This window comes from Crocodylus porosus, unplaced genomic scaffold (genome assembly GCF_001723895.1).
Source record: "Crocodylus porosus isolate Cpor-Errol unplaced genomic scaffold, CroPor_comp1, whole genome shotgun sequence".
NCBI classification, from domain to species: Eukaryota; Metazoa; Chordata; order Crocodylia; family Crocodylidae; genus Crocodylus; species Crocodylus porosus.
This window is the reverse complement of record NW_017728949.1, coordinates 68136636-68159160: the sequence shown is the minus strand read 5'-3', so window position 1 is coordinate 68159160 and position 22525 is coordinate 68136636. Positions and strand designations below refer to the sequence as shown.

Genomic DNA, 22525 nt, shown 5'->3' with positions numbered 1-22525 from the left:
GGTTTTACATGCATCCATCTCCTAATATGAGTGGGAATTTGCTTATAATTGTTATATATTACTGTAAAATAAAGCAGCAAATGGTTGGCTTAATTTTAAAATGTCACATTCAATAGTTATATACAAATATTTTGTTTTCAAGTCACAAAGTAATCAGGATGCCTCATAGTTTTTAAACTCAAACTAAACAAGTACTAAACATAGATCAAAACACAGCACTTCCAAGATATCCTGTGAAATGCACTTGAAATTTATCATTACTACAGTGTTAAGTATAGTAGGAACACTAAGTATACCAAGGTATTATCATTACTAACAAGGACTTGCAGTATATGAATCATATATTTTGTAAAGGTGAAAAAAGCTTTGGCATAGCAATCGCTTGCACAATACGGTATATTTAATGTGAGAGTATCGTATCATACAAGAAAGTCTCCAGAACCTGCTGCCGTTACGGGGAAGGCAATTATTAACCTCAGAGGGAAGAAAAAGGTGCATGCTTTACTGCTTTAGTATACCACATGCAGATAACAGGGTGCACAGGCAAGCCTTAGTTTCCAGAAGACAGTCAACTCTGAACAGAGGTGAAGCTACAGTGCAGGTACAACTTGAGCACACTGGGCAAAGGATATAACATAAGGAAAATGAACCAGGACAAAAGTGAATGTAAAGGTTCCCTGAATAACATCCCAGCAAGTCTGAAAAATGCTACATCTCATTGCTTATGGCTCATGAGACAACAGTTTTAGCTTTGGTGCCAGGAATCACTGTTGTAAAGAAGGAATAGTGAGGAGCAAGAGAGGATTATTTTGCAGATTTGGCTCTTTCTTTAACTTGTCTATTTCTATTTCACCAGTAACCCAACACCAGGAGGTTAAAATGCTTCCAGTTCTACAGTGCTGTTATTAACTGCTATCAAATATACAAATTAATCCTTTAAAAATGTCATGAAGTTGGTTTATAAGATATTTGGGAGTGAGAACAAGGTGGAAGGCAGCCCTCCACTTTAAAATAAACTAGCCTGACTGACAGAGTAGGCAGAAGGCAAAGGAAAGTGGGTCTCTTGTTAAAAGTTTACCATTTGAGCTCTGGTTCAAATACTTTTGTTCTCCAGTTCTTATTTCTGCTTTCTATAAGCTGGAAGAAAATATGATGGCCTGCCATGTTGTTTGTAGGCCTAGATCTCCATATCCAGTTACAAGCATATGGCTAGCTAACACATTCCATAACAAAACAGTCTATCATTTCCTTATTGTTAGATGGAAAGACTGCTCAGTTGAGCATCAGGTATTTGACGTGTGCACCTGTGATAGGATGTGATTAGCTGCTGGTTGCGGCTGGGGTGGTGGGGGAGGAGGTGGCTGTTGTGGAGGTCCAGGCACTTGGGTTCTGACAGGTTGCTGAGGCATAGGAGGGTTATACACAACTGGAGTGCCATCTGGGTTTATGAATGGTTGACCTAGAGGGTGGAGGGAAGAAAAAAAAAAGATAAACTTTATTCAGGTTTGAGGCAGGCTGAGCTGACCGTATTACATAACACAAAGTAAAAAAAATGACTAAAACTTGAGTATATAACAACCACAACTACTGTATTATATGCCAGATTGTTGTTATAATTTCTTAATGATTGCAGTTACGGTTAGAATGGCAATAACCACACAACTCATTTGACAGTATTTAACTATAAATACATGCATTTTTGTGGCAAATAACTACCATGCCCTAAAATAAGCTAGCAAAGACTAAACGTAGACTAAAATGGATGACGAATATGTACTGGGGTTGGTCTTCAAAGTTAATTTTCAATTACATGGATTGAAAGAAATGTAGGGAGAAAAATAAAAGAATGAGAGAAGGACATCTGTTTTATGAACCTTGTAGAAGTAATTCCAGGAATCAATTTCAATCACCTAGGATAGGGGTCAGCAATCTTTTGCTAATGCAGGGCTTCACCATGGGCCACAAGTATTAGCCCCTAGAGCAGCCAGCTCCCTCTGCTTATCCTTACTGCTGATCCCCATTCCCTCTGCAGTGAGGGTAAATGCAGATGTGATGGAACAGCACACTTCACAACAAAGAGGAGCGCCGGGAAGGGGATGACTAGCATGGTGCACCTCCGTGCCACTAATCCCCCATCCCATGCTGGATCAGACCTCTTCAAAGGCTGAATACAGCCCATGGGCTGCAAGTTGTCAAATCTTGGGACGTAAATCCACCAGCCAAAATGTAATAACAAAGGGAGTTAAATTACTTCTCTTCCCATAAAATAGTAATTACAATTACTTTCTTGCAGCTAATGATGATATTTTGAAAAAGTCACCTGCCAATGTGAATGTTTTAAATCTCAATTGAAATAATTGTTTAATATAATGCTCCTATCCAATATTTGCAGCCCGTGTTACATTATCTTGCAATGGAGAAAAAAAAAGTGACCATGTTTAAAAGATGGCCAAAAACAAGGTGAATGTGACTAATACCTTTCTTTGTTCAAGCTAAGCAAGATGCAGCAAGGAAACAGAACATAAACAATGTATAAAAATATTAGCTACATGATTTATGTTAATGAAACCTTCTGTAGTTTTATGTATAGACTGGGTCACATTCTTACAAAGACAAAAAAAAAATTAATTCTCACATGCCCAGATATTTCAAAAAGGGGCACACACTAGAACTTAGATTGAAAAGAACAAATAAAATGGCTCAAACAGACTCCAGTGACCATGGCCAGACATGTGCGGCTGTGTGATACGTGGTGCCGCAGACATCTGCAGCGCCACATACTGCATGTTCAGTTGTTCTCTGTGCTGCAAGGGAGCAGCACAGGGGGGTTGAACCTTGGATATCTGGGGGTCAAAAAAAGCTGCAGAAAAAAAAAATTGGAGCAGTGCATGTGGGGGGCTGCTCGTGCAACTCAAAACCAGAGTCTGGCTGGCTGGAATTGCACTGCAGCTGCTGGCCAGGCTCCGAGCAGCAGGATCACTGTTGCTGCAGCCCTGGGAGGCCCCCAGAGGGTGTTCGGCCCAGGCATTCCCTGGAGACAACTAGCAGTAGCACAAGGTGTGCAGCTGCTGGTTGTCCCTGGGGAACCAAACTTCCAAGCACCACTGTGCCAGTGGTTTGCAAATTTTCAGTCACATATTGGACCCAGCTCTGGCCTAATATTTCTCTTTATAACTCAGGAATTGGCATTCCAGTGATCGTCACATCTGTAAGGAGTCAAGGATTTTCTTCTCTGCTCCTGGGCTCATTAAGGCCAACCTCCTCCCTACCCAGATGAGGAATGAAGGTTCTTTCACCTTTTTCCAATGGTGAACAAGCAGGAGGGTAAAGGAATTCTAAGTGCAGAAATCACTGTGAAGGAGGGTGAGAAATTAATCCATGCTATCTATTCTCTCCAGCTCTCAAAAAGCTAAAAACAATCCATCATTTTTCTTAATAATTCATCTGTCCATAAATATTAGTTACAAAACAGGACTTTATCTGACCCTATATATCGCTGTTATTCACACTGCTCAGAAAGGGTGTAAAGCTCATTCAACCACTACAACTGAAGGGTTCTTTCTTGAAATATGTATCATCTAGATGTCCTACACTGTAAAAAAAATTAAAATATATAAAAGGGATACAGCCTGAAACAAACTGAACGCAAGTCAATTTTCAAGAGCGAGTTAAAAGTAGTATCGAGTACAGTACTACTAAAACCAGTTAAGTTCTCTGTGAATTTGGGAAAGTTCACATTTATAGTCAAATCTGGTTAATTCGCTCCAATGATGGCTAATTACTCGTCACTTACTAGTTATCATTAGTTAGCCATTTTTAGTTTTTGTATAAGGTATATTTTGCATGCCATAACAAGACATAATGGGACTGTTTTTAAACAAGGGTCAACAACCTATGGCTTGTAAGTTGAATCCATTCCCCAAAGAGGTTGGATCCAACCCAGGAAGGTCTGATGTGGCCTGGGACAGCACAGAGGAAAATCAAATGGATAGGAATATGCCATGAAGTTCATCCTCTCCACAACACACTCCTCCGCAGCCCTCCATGTCGCTCTCTTATGGCTGTGCTTACCCTCACTGCAGAGGAGCTGGGTATATGCAAGTAGGGTAAGTGTAGGTGGCCTGAGCTCTGGCCATGGTAGCAAAAGGTAGCCAACACCTGCTTGTGACACTTGTAATAAAGAAAAAAAAAATGCTACAAATATTCTGAGTGCAAACTGTGTCCTCTGGCTCGCTCTAAGAACTGTATACAGGTAATACTTAATGCACAGTTTCTTACTACAAAAATCCAGAACGTTCTGTATAAGAATCACATAATTATGAGAGACTAAAATAATCAGTCAAAGATATTTGTTTTGTACTTTGACATGCACTCATCACCAAAAATAGAGGACAAGTCTGCAAAACCGAACAAATAATCATCTAATGCCTTGTTGAGCCATGAAAAGCTGAAGAGTCTCAAGTGCTTTCCAAACTTTAGCTGGCTTGCAGGGTACAGCCAGTATCTTTTGAAATGACTAATTATCAGGAATTAATTCCATTCTGATTTAGTAAGCATCCACGTTTGGAAATGACTAGTTCTGCTTTAACATGTACACAAAATGCTTTGGTATGAAATCAGTAGGATTTTTGCTAATCCTACTGATTTAGGATTAGCTTTGTTAATCTGTTATAAATCAGTAAGGCTCTAGTAGGATTTTGTGCTCCAAGACCATTGTGAACAGTTATTCTAGTGACTGTGAACCAGATTTTGCTGTAGATCTTCCTTTAAAAATAAATGTGAGCCCCCCATCTATTACTACACAGAAGACCCACAAACACAACCCAGGGAAACAAAAAGCAGAAAGTGATCACATACAAAATGCTGTCAAACACAAAGTATGTAAACTAGAAAAAAAGCCTTCAGAAAACTAACTTTTCTTTAATCTCTAAAAACAAATACATTTTTTTTCAAACAACTGTAATATTATGTACAATCATTTCAGCTCAAAATATGATTTCAAGTTGAAGTGTCCCTTAGAAAGCAGCAACATTTACTCATTCTTGTGAAGATGCTGAAAAAACTTTTACAGCATGGCACTATTATACCCAGTTAATACAGGAAAGTTAACTAACTGATAACTTTAATGCATTAAATATCAAGAATGTAGGTTTAGAAAGGAATTATATACACCACGAACTTATAGCCATGCTACAGTTAAAACTAGCTTAGAACCCTGGGCAAAGAAAGCATCATTCACTTGCTAGGAAGCAACTTGTCTATGCTTGGTTCGGTCTAAACTGTTTTAACCCTGGTATACACAAATCCTGAAAATGCTTATTTTTCTGGCGCAAATGCTTCACTTTGCTAATGACTAACTGTAGCACAGATGCATGGTCAACAGAAACAAGAAATGATTAACTTAGTGGGCCAGCAGCTGTCACTTTATGACTATACCAGGGAAGTGTATAGTACCATCCCCAGGACCAAGCCCTCGCATAGCAACTTTATCATCTTCATATCATAATGAGCATGTGGGAATTGTGAATTACATGCTATGTCTGAACACTAGCTTATCAATTTAAGGCATGGCTTACTGTAGCCATTTCTTTTGTAAGAAAGACAGAAACTTTTCATAACTATTACAATAATAAACAAAATAATATTAAACCTTCTCTGTAATTTGGTAACCACCAATTTATTTGAAGAAAAAGTAAATTAGAAAAGCATCTAATATTTTCAGTCTTATTTAAATGTAAAAAGGTTCTTTTAAAAGTGAAATAATGGCACATAAATAAGTGGCCACTTACAGGCACAGATTAAAAAAAAATAAGAATACACCCACTGTCTTCCTTTTCCAGAATTAAAAAAAAGAAAAAACCTCAAGTCTTGTGTTTATAACACTTAAATTATATCAAAAGTTTCCCTAATTTTTAAAACATGCCTTATACAATTAAACATACATTAAATCATAAATGTTTAAGTGCTGTTGAATTTCACTGATAGTGTTACCCAAGCATGCACTGTTATTATTATTTCTGTAACCACTGGACAAATACCAACAGGTAACATAGGGCTGCCCTCCCCCTCACTTCTCATCATTTTTGTGGAGTAACCACTCTCTCTACTTAGTAAGTTGGAAGCATAACTTTGAAAACCTGTATGTGATAATGTTTACTGTAACCTAACATTTTATTCTCCACATTTTGGCAACAGATTGCCAAAAACATAACCAACTGAGTGCTTTCTAAATCTGGCATGTTAAAACAGATTTAGAAATCAAAAGAGTAAATACTAATCATCTCAGGTTTATTTACTTTTACTAATAAAATTATAAAAGACTTCAAAATTAGACTTTGAGAGAAAAGACTTTAAAATTATAAACAGACCAAAGTTATGCTATTTTCTTAACAGTAGCCATAGAGAGTCTAATACTCATTAGGAGAATTGTCAATTCGAATGCTACATGCAAACCACATTTATAGCAAGTAGAGAAAATACAGTTTTAACTTATATTTTTACATATCAAAATCGTTTTCTGCATTGAGCAAACACAAAATGACACTGCAAAAATTAAGGAGAAAAATAAAAGGAAAAGACAACACTTAAATACACTCACAAGTGAAACGATTTACAGGTTATTCCTGAGCTCTAAACTGCAATTAAAACATCCACAACTGAATACCAACCTGTTTGAGGGTTGATCAGAATACTGCCAGGTGGTATGCCTGCTGCTTCCAAGGGAAGCAAAAAGAAGCTAGTGCTAGTAGGTGCCACTTGCCCACTTATGCCACCATCAAAGGAAAGAGAATTACTAGTGCTGACAGTTGGATAGACGGCAGGTGTGCCATGAGAAGGCTGGCTTAGAGCTGTGACTGGAAGAGGCTGCTGGGTGTGAGAAAGAGAACCCGTGGATGACCCTACACTACTAGAAGACTCTGAACCTAGGAAAGGAGTAATGAGAAATTGTTTTTACCTACAGACATAAACAGCATGCTCATTTAAATATATAATTTTAAATGCTTACCCTGCATACAAAACACAGCATGTGGCTACAGTATTAAACAACGGCCTTTTCAATGAAGTTTCCCCTCCCTCCCTCCCAGTGCAATTATGATCCATTGTAAACTGAGGGTCAAACCTATACAGCTTTGCACTTTGAGATATCGTTTGCAACAGTGCAAAGTGAATATGAAACACAACCAAATAAAATGGTAGTGCATCACACCTCTCTGCATAAGCACGACTAACATAAGGTGCAAGGCAGTAGAGTCAGGCCCTGAGTTGTTGGCAGGCAACACATGCAGCTAAAAGCAAACTTCTAATAAATCAAGGCCCTAGGAAGCTCCTTGCACTTGCCTCCACAATTATTTAACTAGTAAATTAACAGAACTTGTCTTTTCTTAAAGATTTCTATAAATCCACAGTTCATCATTGTCTACTTCTGCTATGCTAGCAGTATAACATTTAAGGCAGAAAATATAAACATTTAAGCATAAGTATTCTTGATCAGTGGCCTCTATATAATCTAGAAGAGACAATAAGACTGAAAACAATGCTAGGGTGAAATCTAGCAATCATTTAAAATCAATGGAACTATTTTTAAATTACTTGTAACTGCCTTTGCAGCCATGTGAAATTTAATTATTCACTCTTATATTGGTGAAAAGTTTCATACATCTCCAAGCACTTACAGATGGGTATTATTTTACAGGTAGAATAACTGAGACACAACAAAATTAAGTAATTTGCCCATTCCACAATTACTGCATCTCAGTACTGTAATCAGTTTTCACTTACTTGCTTTTTTGTTTTCACAGTTTGATTATATCAACTTCTAGATTATGCAGAGAAATCAGACTGACTGAAATCAACATAATTAAAGCTAAATTACATACATTCAGCCCCTTTTTTTTTTAAAAAAACACCACAACCAATACATGCAGCAAAGCAATAACCTCCAGCACAGATATTCTGAAGTTAAACCAATATGAAAGTTTTTCAATGAAAAATATTGTTTGTATTTTATTTTATTTTAATGTGGCATAGTAAAAATCTTTCTAAAACTTACCCCATGTATGTTGTGGTGCAGCTGTAATTAACTTTTCAAAAGTTACCAAAGAAGGCTATTTAATTACTAAACTATATAAACCAAATTCATGCTACAAATTTTGAAAAGTATACAAGATTACTAAACATTTCACCAACACAACTGTATCAATTATTTTTTCATAAAATACTAATTTTAATACATTACGTGTAAAGCATCAATTACCTTATGGGGTAGTGGTGGTTTAAAGGGAGGTGAATATTTAACAGAGCCTCACTAAAAACAATACTCTAATACACTGACTAAAGACAAGGATGAATACAAAAAAACCCTCATCTTTCTTTTATTGTCTTATAAATCTGATCTGATCATTATATCTGCCTACCTAATTCAAACCCTGAAGCTCTCCATAGTAAAGAATGCCAAATCGTTGGCTCATTTTGGAATATAGGTAACATGTCCAACCCACTAAAGAGGCTACCAATTTATATCAGTTTTGGTTCCAACAAGACTTGAACATGTCTTCTGAAATTCTCTTTCACATTAAATAATTGCCAGTTAGCAAACCTTTGAACCATGCTCTCTTACAGGAAGGGTACATCCTCCCAAATTTTCTGAGTCCCCCAGTAAAACATTTTGCTATGCTGAACACTTAAATTACTGGGATGTAGTCTAAATTAAATGGAAACTTTACCCACATCTAAATAATTTCTTAGTACTAGTAATTAAAAGGTCACAACAAATATAAAAAATGAGTCACAGACTTTGCTACTGAATTTGTAGTAAATAGTGGCATAGCAACAGGCAGCTTCCCATTATTCTACAATTCAGGTTTGCCACACTTAAACTGAAGAAATGAATTCAGATTGAAACAATACAGAGTTTAATTCTATTTTTATTTATAACAGACCAGCCTGTTGTTTTATGCTGACAAATGCTTTCAAGTCCTTTTTGCAGAATACAGAATAAACATCATGAGCTAGCAAAGACATCCTATAACTCACCACTACTGCCTACATAACAGGAGTTCAGAGGTCTTTTTCACTGCCTATCTGAATTCTCTCACTCTATGAACGTACTGTACAGTAGGCCTAATCCTGTAGTCAACCTCTATATGCAACACCCATTGAAGAAGTCAATGGGATTTCTGGGAATGCAGCAGCTATAAAACTGTCTATGCACTCATATGCAATATGCATTAAGTATAGATAAACTATTACTTTACTGTTACACAACCGTTTACTTGTACAGTTTATTATACCTGTCTTAGACAGCCTGCCTGTGCTTTTGCTGCTTCCAGAGCTATCTCCTCTTGTCAAAACCGAAATCCCACTGAAGCTGCTGGCTTTGGTTACAGCTGGCTTCAGATTGCGGATGGAACTATCAGAGTCCGTGCTGCTCCAGGGACGGGGTTCAGAGTACTTCAGCTCATTCTCAGTACTGCTTTGATGGCTGTTAGCTGATCTTCCTGATGCTTCCTTATTGACTCTGTAATTTATAAACTAAGCTTTAAACACACATCCCCATTGCAAGATAAGATATAAATATGAAGGTGAAATGCATGCAGAACAGTTGGGGATTTAAAATAATGCAATAAATACCTAAATATCTGCCGTCTTTGCTGTGTACTATTAGTTTCCTCCTCCAGGATTCTGTTGACATTTTTAATAAAATAGCTTAATATTTATTAGTAAAATTTACATAGGAATTAAATTTTAATTGTGAAAGTTCTTACCTTTTTTCAATAAGATAATTCTCTTGGGAACATAGGGACTAAGGAAAAAAGTACAGAATAAAAATTAGTATTAATGATTCCTAGAGGTCCTAGTCAAGATGAGGTGCTATTGTTCTACGCATGGTTTATGTATATAGTGCTAGCCCCTGCTCTACTAAACTCACAGTCTAAAAAAACATGTCCCAATTCTCAGTCTATTTTTTTTCTACATAGGTTTTGGGATGACTCTCACTGTCCACTACAAAACTGTCTCAGAAGTTGAGCTGTTGTCTATGCAAAACATTTCCCATTGGGATGGCTGGGTGTGAGAATCTTATCTACTGCACATTAAACATAATGGAAAAAAGACCTGGAAAACTGCAGCAAAGTCAATTCCATTTTCCCTGTACTATTTTGCCTTCAATTCCTTTTTGTGATTGTTCCTCAAAGATTATGAAAGAAAGTTAAGGGGGTTGACTCTAAGATATAATCATGACACTCTATAAGAGGGTAAGACCAATGTTCGCTTGGCACAGCTATCCTTGTAACTAGAGCAAATCACTCCAAGTATAGCTACAGCTTCCCTGCCTGCAAAACTGCTTCAGCTGAATACTGTTTAGTTTGGCCTCCAATCCCTTAACCAGAATCAGCTATATTGGAAAAAAACTTTGCTTCTATCACCATAAGTTACATCTACACAAGGACCTTCAGCTGACACTACTGTGTTGGTCACAAGTTACACCTCTTCATAGGTGGGGGCCCACACCAACCTAACTTTATTTCCAAAATTGTGCAGTGTACACCTGAACTGGCTTACCTGCAATACTGTTTCTCTGAAAATACTATCTGACTGGATTTCTGGCCTTAAACTGATAAATAATAGTCTGCTATCTCCAAAGGCCTTCTGACACACTGCCAAGTTTATCACACTGCTTTGAAGAGTCTCGTTTAACAGAAGTATTGAGATCACAGCCTCACTCTGCATCAGATAAACCCTAGGACTTATCTCAACACAAATGAAAGGTCCATAAACACCAATCTCTTCAGAGATATAGATGATTCAAAGTACACCAAAGCTACAGGAGCAAAGACATCGGTTATCTGTAAACTTGTACAGCAAAACTGAAAAACCTACCAGGGACAAGGGCAAGCAATTAATGGTGACCCATACATTTTTTCTTTAAAGGATTTCTGCTTTTTGCAGCTTTAGAAATATTTCTGCATGCAAAGTTCAAAAGACTTGTCAGTTGCAGTAAAATGTAACTAAAGATTTAATGAATCCAAACATATCAGGTGAACTAGATTAATAACAGCAAATAACCGCAAAAACAATGATTCAAGTCACAGTTGGTGGGGTCGGAAGGGACCTGAGCAGATCATCAAGTCACAGAAGTTCATTCCAAAGCTTTAGGCAGACAAGGTCCCAAAGCGTTACTAATTCTTGAGAAATACTATACAGGTTTCAGGGGGCTTTTTGTTTTGGTTTTTTGCTTCTTCTAGATATAAAGCAGATCTAAAAGAATGTTTTTCATACCAGCAAAATATTAGTCCTGCTGGTTTTCTTTTTAAAATCAGACCAGTCCTTTTTTTCCCCCCAATAACTAGGAGTTAAAAATGGTCATTTTATCCAACTGTTTTATGTGACGCATAGGATAAATGTCTTAATGTAAAACAGTTTTGAAGAGTCAGAAATCTGTATCATCTGCTTCATCTCTCATATTTGCCAAACTCACTAGTTTTTGGATCATCCACAAAGTCTTTCTGGAAAAATCAAATTTGACAATACCCAAATTTAATTTCTCAATGGAAAATTACTGAAAAATGGAAGGGTGTAAAGTACAAATAACAATTTAAGGATAAAAATATGCTTTAATTATTCAAAAATATGCATTAATTATTCCCACAAAAATATTAAAAAATTAAACAGAATTTTACCATTACAGTTCAATGCAAAAGAAAACCAAACACATTAAGGTATGGAAACTCACAATTATGCCATTTTAGTTCTGTTCTGTAATTGCAATTATAATAATGATCAGTTCATTTCAGTGAGGTTTTTTGGGTCCCTGGTTAGATTAAAATGATTTTAATACAGTTTTTTTTCCTTCATATTTCCACCCACCTCCTAGAAATCGCACTAGCTCTGAGACATTTAATTTATCCAGGGAGAGTCCCTAATCTTTCAGGAGAAACAATGAGTGTACAGAAGTTCATATTTTTTCTCCCAGAGCAAAAGCGGACATCTAGAATAAAAATAACTCAGAAGCAGAATGAAGTGGCTCCCCAAAGTAGGAGACGGAAATTCTGTACAGGTAGCCAGTGTGCTTTGCTGCTTTTTCCTCCCCATTCCACAGTGGGAGTGAGAGCATTCATGAGTCCCAGCCAAGCTGGGAGCAGAACATGCTTTGGTGCCTCCAGCTGGAAAAGCCCAGTGCTGAAGCACTTAGGGGTAGTGTTCTACTCCTGGCTTGTTCCCTGCCTGAACCTTACTGCCGCATTTGGGGGCCAGGACACATACAAGCATACTCCCTGTCCAGCCACAGCTGAGCTGGAGCACAGCATGAAGGAAGGGAAAAGTTGGAGAACTCCTCTGTGCACAGCACAGACCATGCCACCCACCTTCGCTGGCCCTGGGGATCCCTGCCCTCATCAACTTAATAAAATGCCTGCAAAGTTCTCTGGGCTGTGTGCTCTAGGGAGCCCAGCATTCACACTGTAGGCTCTTTACTTCTCTGTCTGAACTTCTGTACAGGTCAGTTTTTCTTGCAGGAAAAAAAAATCTAGAAGAGGTGTCTATGAATATGTATACACAGCCACTGTTCCAGTATGGAGCTTTTTAGGTGGTTCTGGATGGAAACCAAAGGGAATTAGATAGACAAGCTGACCAGTGCCACAAAACAACAAATACCCATAGTGTAACAATGGGTAGGCAAATGGGCCTAACAGTGGGAGGCAGGGGCACCAGAACGGAGCTAAGTGAGTGCCTCATCATCCCATTCCCCATGCCATGCCATTCCCTGCCATGGCTCTGGTTCTGGTAGCAATGACGGCAGCACAGCAGCACTGGTGATGCATGATGCAGGAGCAGTGGAGAGGAGATACAGCTTCTCTTTTTTTGCTGCCAAAAGTCATTGTTTAAATAGTTACTTAACACAGGTGCTGATGGCAAAAAAAAAATGATAAGACTTCCTCCCATGGCAGCAAACCTTTAGCTGCTTCCCACAAACAGCTACCACCCAGGGCTCAGTACTGGCCCGTTATGCCTCTACAAATATCCCACAACATTAGGGAAATTTGTCTGCATCTCATACTAGAAGCTTGAGACTTAGTATCCAACCAATGTAGCAACAGAAAGGTGTTTTTGTTTGTTTGTATGTTTTTTTAAATAAAAGAACAACCTCTCCTTGACTCAAACTGTTACTAACCAATTAGTTATTTTTAAATCTTATGAGTGTAGAAGAGTAAGATTTAATCAATAAGAATCACTACAGTCAGGCTGCTAAAAAATGTGCTATTTATCTGAAAAGTTAAATAACATCTTTTCCATCTCCCCACAGAAATCAATTATTAATAGTGTGAAAGACTTATGGACTATTAAGAGAAAATCAAAACTTCAGATATCTATTTAATCAATATGGAAACATTTTGATGACTATTCAGTTCAAATATATATTTTGAAATATTAAGATTATGCCAAAAAACAAATGCCAAGATAAAGTCAAAATTATCTAAGTTCTGTTCTTTTGTACTGAACAGTAATTCACAAAACAGGAATATTCTGTTTTCATGGCAGGGTATCTTTTGATTTTATTTTGGTCATATATAAAAGCAGGTATAACAAACATGTACTTACCTTACAACAATTGTGGTTCTTTAATATCTGCTGTCAATATATATTCTGCTATTGGTAAACTTTATATCCTATACACTCAGGTTTGGATTCTTTTTGCCAGCAGTATTCATTAGGACTACACCTGCAACCCAAGTGTCCTAGTGTCTCCCATACAAAGGCATAATGAGTGAGGCAAGGCCGCAACCATCCCTCAGTTTCTTTGCCAGTGCAGAATCCAGGTGTTCTAAAACATTAATAGCAGTGAGGAAGGAGGATAGGTCATGGAATAGACATGGATAGCACATCTTGCCAGCACACGTGACTTACAGTGACTGTAGGGGAAGAACCAATATATATTCCATTGTTGGAGATGCATGATCAGTTCCTTAAACCACAAGAGTCTATGCAAACAGCAAATGGAAGAGAAATGTCCAATATAACCATAAAACTTCAGTGCTTCTGCTCAGAGCTAATTTCAGAATTAGTGTATGCACTGAACTTCAAACTTCTACCCTACACATTTCCATTAGTGAAACACTTTTCATGGAAGCCACAGCAGCTGGCTGAGGCACTGGGACATGGGAATAATCCTCAATGAAGGACCTAAGCCATTCCTGAACATAACTTCAGGCAGATATGACTGTCAGACTTGCATTATATATGCATAAGCTAAAAAAAACCCAAAAAACTTGAGGGATATCTTGAACAGCTTGGTATTACCTCAGAAGGATAGCACCAGAAGTGCAGGTTAGGGGGAAGTTTAACTTGTCCTTCATTGGAATGCAGCTTGTAAAATAAAACTGAGTTGAGATGGCCATAGATTATATTCAGCAAAAAAATTAGGGGCAACCTAAAGTTGTCCCTGTCCCTAAGAAATAAAGCATAGAGTTCTTGCCCTGAAACTTGAATGATTTCCACCATTAAGACAATAATTTTGTTACAACAAAGACTGTCTTAATGGACAAATAAAAAAAAGAAACAAATAGCTATACACTCAAAGTTTTTCTGCATGGCCTCTGTTTTGAGCCCAGGAACGGTGCTGAGCTGCATGCTACGTTCACAAAACAGGTATATAAATCACTAATAAGACCAGCTATGAAGCAGAATCTGTCCTGGGACAGAAATACCTTTGCCATCGAACATCCTGGAACTGCTGCTACAAAAATTTATCCTTTTGAAATTCATATGGAGTTTCCTTATCTGGTTCTAATTCTTAAGGAATTAAGCAAATGGAGTCTGTATGGAGCCTGTTACCTGTGATAGGGACTTTTTGCAAGTGAGCTAGTTGCTTAGGTACAGATAAGTCTTTGGAAATGACAGATCAAATGGCAGAACTCTGGATTGCTAATCCAGAATTTTAAGTACCTCCTATGTTTGCTATACGAAAATAAAACATAGATAATGCTGAGAGCTGTGTACAAGTCCTATGAACCTAGAGATGGACTTACGGAGGCCAGAGTTACTGTCTTGAAACTGAATCCATGGAAAAAGAAATTCAACTAAAACAACAAGTTCTCATGGGAGTGGGTTCCAGAAAACGGCTGGAAATGGAGTGGAATCAAGCCCAACTGGCTCCAAAATGGCCTCATTTATGGGCATTACGAAGTTTCTTAATATGAACATGTACAGGAAATCATGCAGTTTTTCTGGGACAACTTCTTTTGGAATCTGCAGGATGTGTCCCCCCCCCCACCAATCCTATGTAATAATGTACTTGATGCTAAAGGATGAAATTGTGAGATTGGCAGTTTGTAGCATCTTGTCAGAGTGTCTAAGCTGCTTACAGTGCTCCCTGTTTCTTGGCAGAGAGGAAAATCTAGTTGTTGGCTGACTTCCTGGCTGGTTGTGAGCCCCACGATGCCCAAAAAAGCCAAGGAAGCTGGTGTAAGTATGATGGTATGACCGATGAAGAAAGTACTAAGGGAGTTTTCAAAATTCCTGCTCTTGGATAATTGTAGTAAGGCTTAGTATTTATGAGGTATGGGGATTAAGTGGCCTGGCCATACCTAGCACATCTATCTTATTGAGCATGAGATGGTGTCACCTCCCTGTTATCTAAACTCGAGAAGCAGAAAGAGTGCTCCTCTTCTAGGCATGAGCCATGTGAGAGGGAGTGGCAGGTAAACCCTCAGTACATTTATTTAACCAGTACTACTGAATGTCAGAAGAATACAACTTGTCCAGAAAACATGTTGAGTAAAATCTGGCTTCTGCTGAAGTCAACGGACCAAGTTCCAAGTGGAAAGTACAAAACGAAAAATTTTTGACCGCTGACGATAGCAGCGACTCTGGTGCCAAAAGAATGTTGAAGATTTCAGTTAGTACAAAAAGCTTAGTAACTAGATACAGGCAGCATATGAATCAATGACACAGACTCAAAGACTGCTTTAGGTGATGATATTGGAATTGGAAAAAGTTGGAACCACATGATACATGACTTCTCAAAGGAGCAGTACTCAAGGCACAGTGATGAGCACTTGTGTATATACTAACTGAACACTTCTGGGGCTCCGAATTAGCTTAAAAGCATTATAACAGGATTTCTGCTTTTTAATGCTAAGACTCTGGAATGGGCTCCCAAGTGAGGTGGTATTCTCTCCTACTTTGGGGGTCCTCAAGAGGCTGGACAGATATTTGGCTGGGGTGATATGACCCTGGCACCTGTTCCTGCCCGGGGCAGGGGGTCAGACCTGATGATCTGTTTAGGTCCCTTCCAACCCTAAGCACTATGATACTCAAGAAGGTGAAATTAGCTCTATGCCCATGAGGGAGTGGTACTCCTTTCTCCACAACTTCTGCTCTGTCATGAAGATTAGACTTGCATTTCAGAATTTTAAAAAACCCTAATCTGAACAAGTATTTAAAGATGCTTAAAACAACAGAAAGTGATCTACATAATGAAGAAAAGGATACCACTCTGACATGTAGCCATAGCAGTAAGAAAGAACTTAAGGATGTTTGGGGTCAATCTCTCATTTATGACCTCAAGTGGGAGGCACAAGGACACTCATGGTATGTCTGCACCCTTCTGTGGTGCTCTAAGGATAGGACACTCAAGCATCTCTCATCCATTAATACATACTCATGTGGGCACTTCCAAGACCTCCAGCAAGCCTGAGAGCAGCTCAAGAAATGCCCCCTTGGAGCAGCCACTCCACCACCTGTCAAGGTTTCCTTCTTGAGAGTACAATGGAAGCAGTACAGACTTTTTGACATGGCATGGGCATGGCCCTAATAGACACTGCAGGCCTAAAAAAATCCAAACTGGAGTATATGGGCTGCAAACATACCAACACTGGATATACAGAGACATGTACTCAAAGAACTCTTCTGAGTATTTTTAGTTTAACTATTGTTTCTTATATTCAGGTAAACACTTTCTAATGAGACACGACAGAGAAAGTGAATATATAAAAGCTAAGAGAGACAAATATAGAGCTAAAAGCAGTAGGCTGTTTGTATGTTGATAGATAATATGTGTGAATATAAATGCATTTCAAAATATCTGGATGCAGTAAAATTCATCTCCTAAAGTTAGTAATGTGGAATTAATGCCACTCTAGAAGAGCCTAAGATACTTTTCTGTCCCCTGCATCTTCATAATGTTCCTCAAACGTCATCGAGAACTATTAACTAAATCATAGTTGCAGAATCTTCATTGTTTGATAATGTGCAAATGAGACACAGACCAACTGATTTTTAGATCTATGACAGAATCCATAGCACCAGGAATAAAAATATCATATTGCAACTTGAAAAATAGGCAAATTTGATATGGAATTAAGACACGATAGTGAAACCTGGTAATCTACTTCATACAGTTACTTGTCAGATTAAAACCTTTAATGCACTGCTTGTCCAAATTCCACAGATATTGTATCAGGAGGAGGGAAGAGACTACACAGAAACAGGAGAAAATTGGAAGCAAGTACTGTGAGCCTGTTCCAGATCCTGTTAAAGTAAACTAAGTTCCCCATAATTCAAATTACCTTTAGATTATGCCTTTTGTACACTACCAAACAATACTTTTGGCAAAACTGTGCCCCTTGCACAAAGAAGGAAAGCAATACCATTAGAAAAAATATTTATACACAAATTCTGAACTGTGTATACATGTATTTTTGAAGTGGTTAGGCTGAAATAAAAGGTTCCTTGGATAAGTAGGCCATTGAGCTTTCCTCTTCATTTAATACCTACATCTTGTGCAAATATTCGTTCTCTAGCTCTCTGGTACTCTTCTTCTCGTTCTTCTATGGATTTGCTTCTTCTGTCATCTTTTAATCGTATTCGCATCTAAATTAAATAAGCGATTAAGTACCAATTTCTACAGGAGAGTAGTATGAATTTGTAATCAAGGCATCTATTTAAAACAAATTAAAATTTCTTATATTTACCTGGTTATCATCTTTGTCTAAACTAGAGTTATCTCTCTTAAGGATGTACCGTTTCTGAAAATCTTCACTTTTCTCATCCTTTATATGCTCACAAAACTTCTGATCAGGTCTAGAACAGTATTTAGAAAGAAAAAGTTGTCTTTGAGACAGATTGCAAGTAATTCATACATTCATATACAGTATATGCACTTACACATTTAAAGAGGATACACTGATACCAAAGGAAACAGACGTGTCAAAAACAGTATGGCTTATATCAAGTATATTATCCCGACTGAAATGATAGGTTTCAGTAAAAGTTTATTGTCCTGTTAATTCAAAAAGTTACCTAAATCCTTCCATACACTTGCTGCCATGCAGCATACCAAATCAGCTCCTCCTTCAAAGCACATATTCAATTTCCAAAGAAAGGAGTCAAGCAAACAGATACCACTGAGGACTCAGAAGTTCCCCCATGAATCCACAGCAGTAGCCATACAAGGGACCTCAGGCATTCATGAGACTGAAGGTAAATCAGTTAGACAAAAACACCTGCAAACTCATTTTGAGGTGTACCAGAGGATAGGAGATGGGAGTGATGGAACACACACAAACCTTTAAAACAAAAGCAGAAGGAAACTAAATTATAAAGTCACTGAGACAGCCAGGATTTCACAAGAACGTAACCAGAAGTCAGAATTAGAGTAAAATAAAAATATATATATAAATCAGTTTCATGAAAAGATCATGGGACTTTCTCCAAACTGTTGTTTCCAAAACCACTGTCTACCTATAAGGACAATTTTTACAATTTACAGCCCTAATCTGTTCTCAGACAACTGAAAATAATGCAACTATCCAAGGGTATAAACATTATATATTTGTATAATCTGTATTTCTTGCTTCATTTATTATTTGGGGCATTTGTATAAAATCTGGATCTATTTTTTTCTGTAAGAAGTTAACTGTGGTACTTTTAACGAAACCTAACTAACGATTACTGGATGCCCAAACTTAATTAGCAGGCATTTCCGAGAACCTTTAGACTGTCTTACCTCTTTCTTTTAAAGGTCCCTGAATTTATTGCCCTGCCATCACCAACTTCCCACTCCACTGAGACGTCCCAGTGTGCACTGGGTTGTTGATGTCAGTAACATCACTGATCGGCGCTGGAGCGGGGAATCTGCCTATGAGGAAAAGGCAAGTTTGGTTTTATTCAATATGGAGCAGATCTCCTCCAAGGCTGCCTTTCTAAATTCTTATTTTATATCCCATGTGATTTAAAATAAGAATACTGAAAACATTAAAGAATCATTCTATTGTCTATAGGTTAAATGAAATGCCTGCTAATTAGTAATTATGTTTATGAGGGCTTCTAGAGGCCATTTGTAAGACGGGGTATATTTTTGGGGGGGTTGTTTCATGTTTGGGTAGGTTTATTGCTGTTGTTTTGGGAGGAGGAAGGGGGGTTGGAAAGAATAAAAATATTTGAAATAAAAATGAATAAAAAGAGTTAATCTGTGAATGCTACTTATTCCCTACCTGAAATTATCACACTCTTTAGTCTAAGGTATCAGAATTGGTGGGTATATAGATGAGATACACCAACTTAGAATTCAAAGCTAAAGCAAAAGGCTTCAAATAGATGCTCTGAAAATACTGAACAGCCACCAAAAAAATTGGCACATCTTGACATTTATTTACTTTTCATTTTTACAGTGCTTTAAAAACACCGACTAATAATAAAACCAAATGCCTTCATTTGTTGTTTTCCAGATTACAAAATTGAGGAGCAAATCAGAGGTACTCCATGGGATTAAAATTCAGGACATCCAGTTTCCTAGTGTCCCTTGCTCAACAATCAAGTTTCACTAAAATGTATTGGATAATTAAAGTAATGAACAATAATATGGAAAGAGATACAGGCTTCCTACAGCTATGCTCTAAGGAAAAATTTAGTCCTTCATATTTCTGAGAAAAAGACAGAGAGAGAGAAAGCATGTGAATATAGACAAGTACGTGTGAAAACAGGTGAGTTATCTGAATTAAGCAGCTGGGTGAATTGTAGAGATCGCGTGTTCCCATGTTACCCATGTCCTATCCACCATGATGCAGACCGTAGTTGGTTGTCAATCTGGTTGCTACTGTCTACCCAAACAATGCTCGCTACTGTCTACCCAAACGATGCTCGCTTTTATGTCACATGCATACCTCTTTTGTAGAGCACGTTAGGTCCTGACTCTTTGGGGAAGACAATCCTGTTAATTACTAAACACCAATCTTTAGGTTGAAAGGTACTGTATTAAAGTAAGATTGAAAGTTTTTTCAAAATTGTCCAACTGTTCTTTATACTTGGATTCTTAAATTCTGACGGCAATCAGGAAACTATATTTTAATACAATTCATCTCTAGTTTCTGTCTTTAAACAGCCAAGATAAAATTCATACAAGAGACAGAAATACAAGTAGTAACAAAGTAAACAGGGAAGGTTCAAGCCAGCGTGCCACCAATCAAGATCTGGTGCTCATTTTTTTGAGACTATCTAGAACATACGTGTGCATACATCTGGTGCCCGTTTCCTTTGGGAATGCATCCAAAATTAGCGTGCATATATTTAGAGTGTAAGAGAAATAACTGATATAAATTCATATTGAAATGCAAAGAATTACCCCATGGTGGGACTCAGCCAGGACTGCAATCAATACTCTCATGTCACAAGGGGTTAGGGTTTTATACAAAGCTCTCTAAGTGAAGCAGTTCATATTCCACATTACATCTGGAGTATGAAGATCTATTTGGCACCACCACTTGCTTGAGCAAGCCCCAAGAGTTGAACTGATGGAGGTTGTTATCATTGTCTGAACTCCATTGCCTGTCAAACCCATGTATTAAAATGGAAGAATTTTTTTCAAAAACAACTGTACTTACATTCTTGTACTGCTAGTTTTATTTATTATGACTGACTTCCCACTCTGGTCCACGTTGTGCTCCAATCCAAAGTAAGCAGCTACTCTGTGCAATAGCATCCTATGGTAAGAGGTCATTGGAGGGAATTTCTTTCGTGGAATTCTGAAAGAAAAGAAATATTGGTTTTACAAAACAACAAGAATGATTTTGAATATTTTTTCTTTAAAAGAATGCAGCACTTACTCATTATTACCAATGAAATCTAAAATTTCCTGTTCTAATTTCAGCAGCATCATTCTGTCCCTGAAAATAAAAACATACAACACATCTCATAAATAAGATTCTTCAACAAATGTATGAAAGGCAAAAAACCCCCCATAGGTTTGTTCAAATAAGGACCAGGTAACAATGGCAAATTAGCAGCAGGATCACAAAACATCTCTGCATTTGTAAGCATTTTGGAACAGGTATTTTCAGAAGCCAAATGTTTACTGTCTTCTGTTGAGCTATATTCTACTGGACCAACTAAGTGACAATGTGTTCTCTTGTCGTGAAGGAAGCAGAAGACAAACATCCTTTTCAATGTCATTAACCACCAGGGTCAGAAGAAATTATGGTGGATGAGATGGTGCTCCCAGGTGAAAGGAAACTACTATCATGGTAGTTGCTCTGCTCCAGAAGGACTCTCAAATGGTTCCAGATCTTGATTCGTGAATGGTGCTATAGCCTGCTATATCCCCAGGGAGCCAGCTGCACTGGCGTGAAACTTACCATGATGGGTCTGGGGGAGCAGCATGTTTCCAGTGTGCTGGGGAAGAGGGTCCAGGGAAAACCCAGGAAATAGGCAGGCCCCGAGGGCATGAGAACATATGCCCCAAGAAGCCTGCACCGACTGGTCCAGAGAGAGAACCAAGTAGTTTAAAAGAGGACGCTGAAGAAAGACCTGGTGTTTGGTGTCCCCCAGAGTGGGAACAACCCAGTGAGACCAGGAGCTGTGAAGACTAAAGGAGAAGAGATCCCAGCCAGCCAAACCCTCATGAACCATTAAGACCCTGATGAGCCACAAGTGAGGATTACCCACACCTCCCCAAAGAGATAAGTAAAAGCAGATGGCGGGGTAGTGTGGGTTCTCCCAGCAAATCCTTAGAGCCGGGACCAAACAGGAGATATCCCCCATGGAATGGCTGGCAGGGACTGGCTGGGAAGAGGGAGAGTATGGAGCTGCTGAAAGGAATGGAGTCGAGGGAAACTGAGGTGGCCAGAGCAAAGAAGGGATTTATTTGCACAGTGCACCTGAGTTAAGAAAAGCAGGGCATGAGCCAGATGGTGACAGCCTGAGCCATCAAAACAAGAAACAAGAGGGATTTTTTTGTGTGTGAAGGAATTGGAAGCATTGGGGGCTGGGAATAAGAAATTCCTTTTGAATTTACTTTCCCCATGTAAATGAAGAACAGCTGAGGAGAAGGATTCCCAAAGGATTTGATTTATAGTTAAACAGAGCTCTATATCCTCCACCTAGGGTCTTCAAGGAGATTAAGTCTGTAGGGCCTGAAGTAAGGTCAAGAAGAGACAGGGAAGAGTTAAATAAGTTGATACAAGGATAATTATAGAAATTTTGAGTTTGTGAAGGAAGGCACAGAGACAATAAGAGAGAGAAGCGAAGTGAAGTG

At 38.2% G+C, this 22525-nt stretch overlaps 1 protein-coding gene across 12 annotated transcripts in view; it reads right to left on the bottom strand.

Moving 5' to 3' along the window:
- The window catches only part of R3HDM1 (R3H domain containing 1), a 169974-nt gene that overhangs the window by 60728 nt on the left and 86721 nt on the right, over nucleotides 1–22525 (bottom strand). For 9 of the 12 annotated variants that reach the window (XM_019554019.1, XM_019554023.1, XM_019554026.1 and 6 more), the window contains 9 exons: nucleotides 21099–21158; nucleotides 20877–21017; nucleotides 17970–18078; nucleotides 17773–17868; nucleotides 9765–9802; nucleotides 9631–9681; nucleotides 9291–9517; nucleotides 6669–6923; nucleotides 1305–1459 (listed from right to left, as the gene is read on the bottom strand). In XM_019554019.1, the coding sequence (XP_019409564.1) occupies nucleotides 1305–1459; nucleotides 6669–6923; nucleotides 9291–9517; nucleotides 9631–9681; nucleotides 9765–9802; nucleotides 17773–17868; nucleotides 17970–18078; nucleotides 20877–21017; nucleotides 21099–21158 (1132 nt within the window). The remainder of the gene's footprint in view (nucleotides 1–1304; nucleotides 1460–6668; nucleotides 6924–9290; nucleotides 9518–9630; nucleotides 9682–9764; nucleotides 9803–17772; nucleotides 17869–17969; nucleotides 18079–20876; nucleotides 21018–21098; nucleotides 21159–22525) is intronic. The other 3 variants (XM_019554028.1, XM_019554029.1, XM_019554025.1) reach the window with 2 other exon arrangements.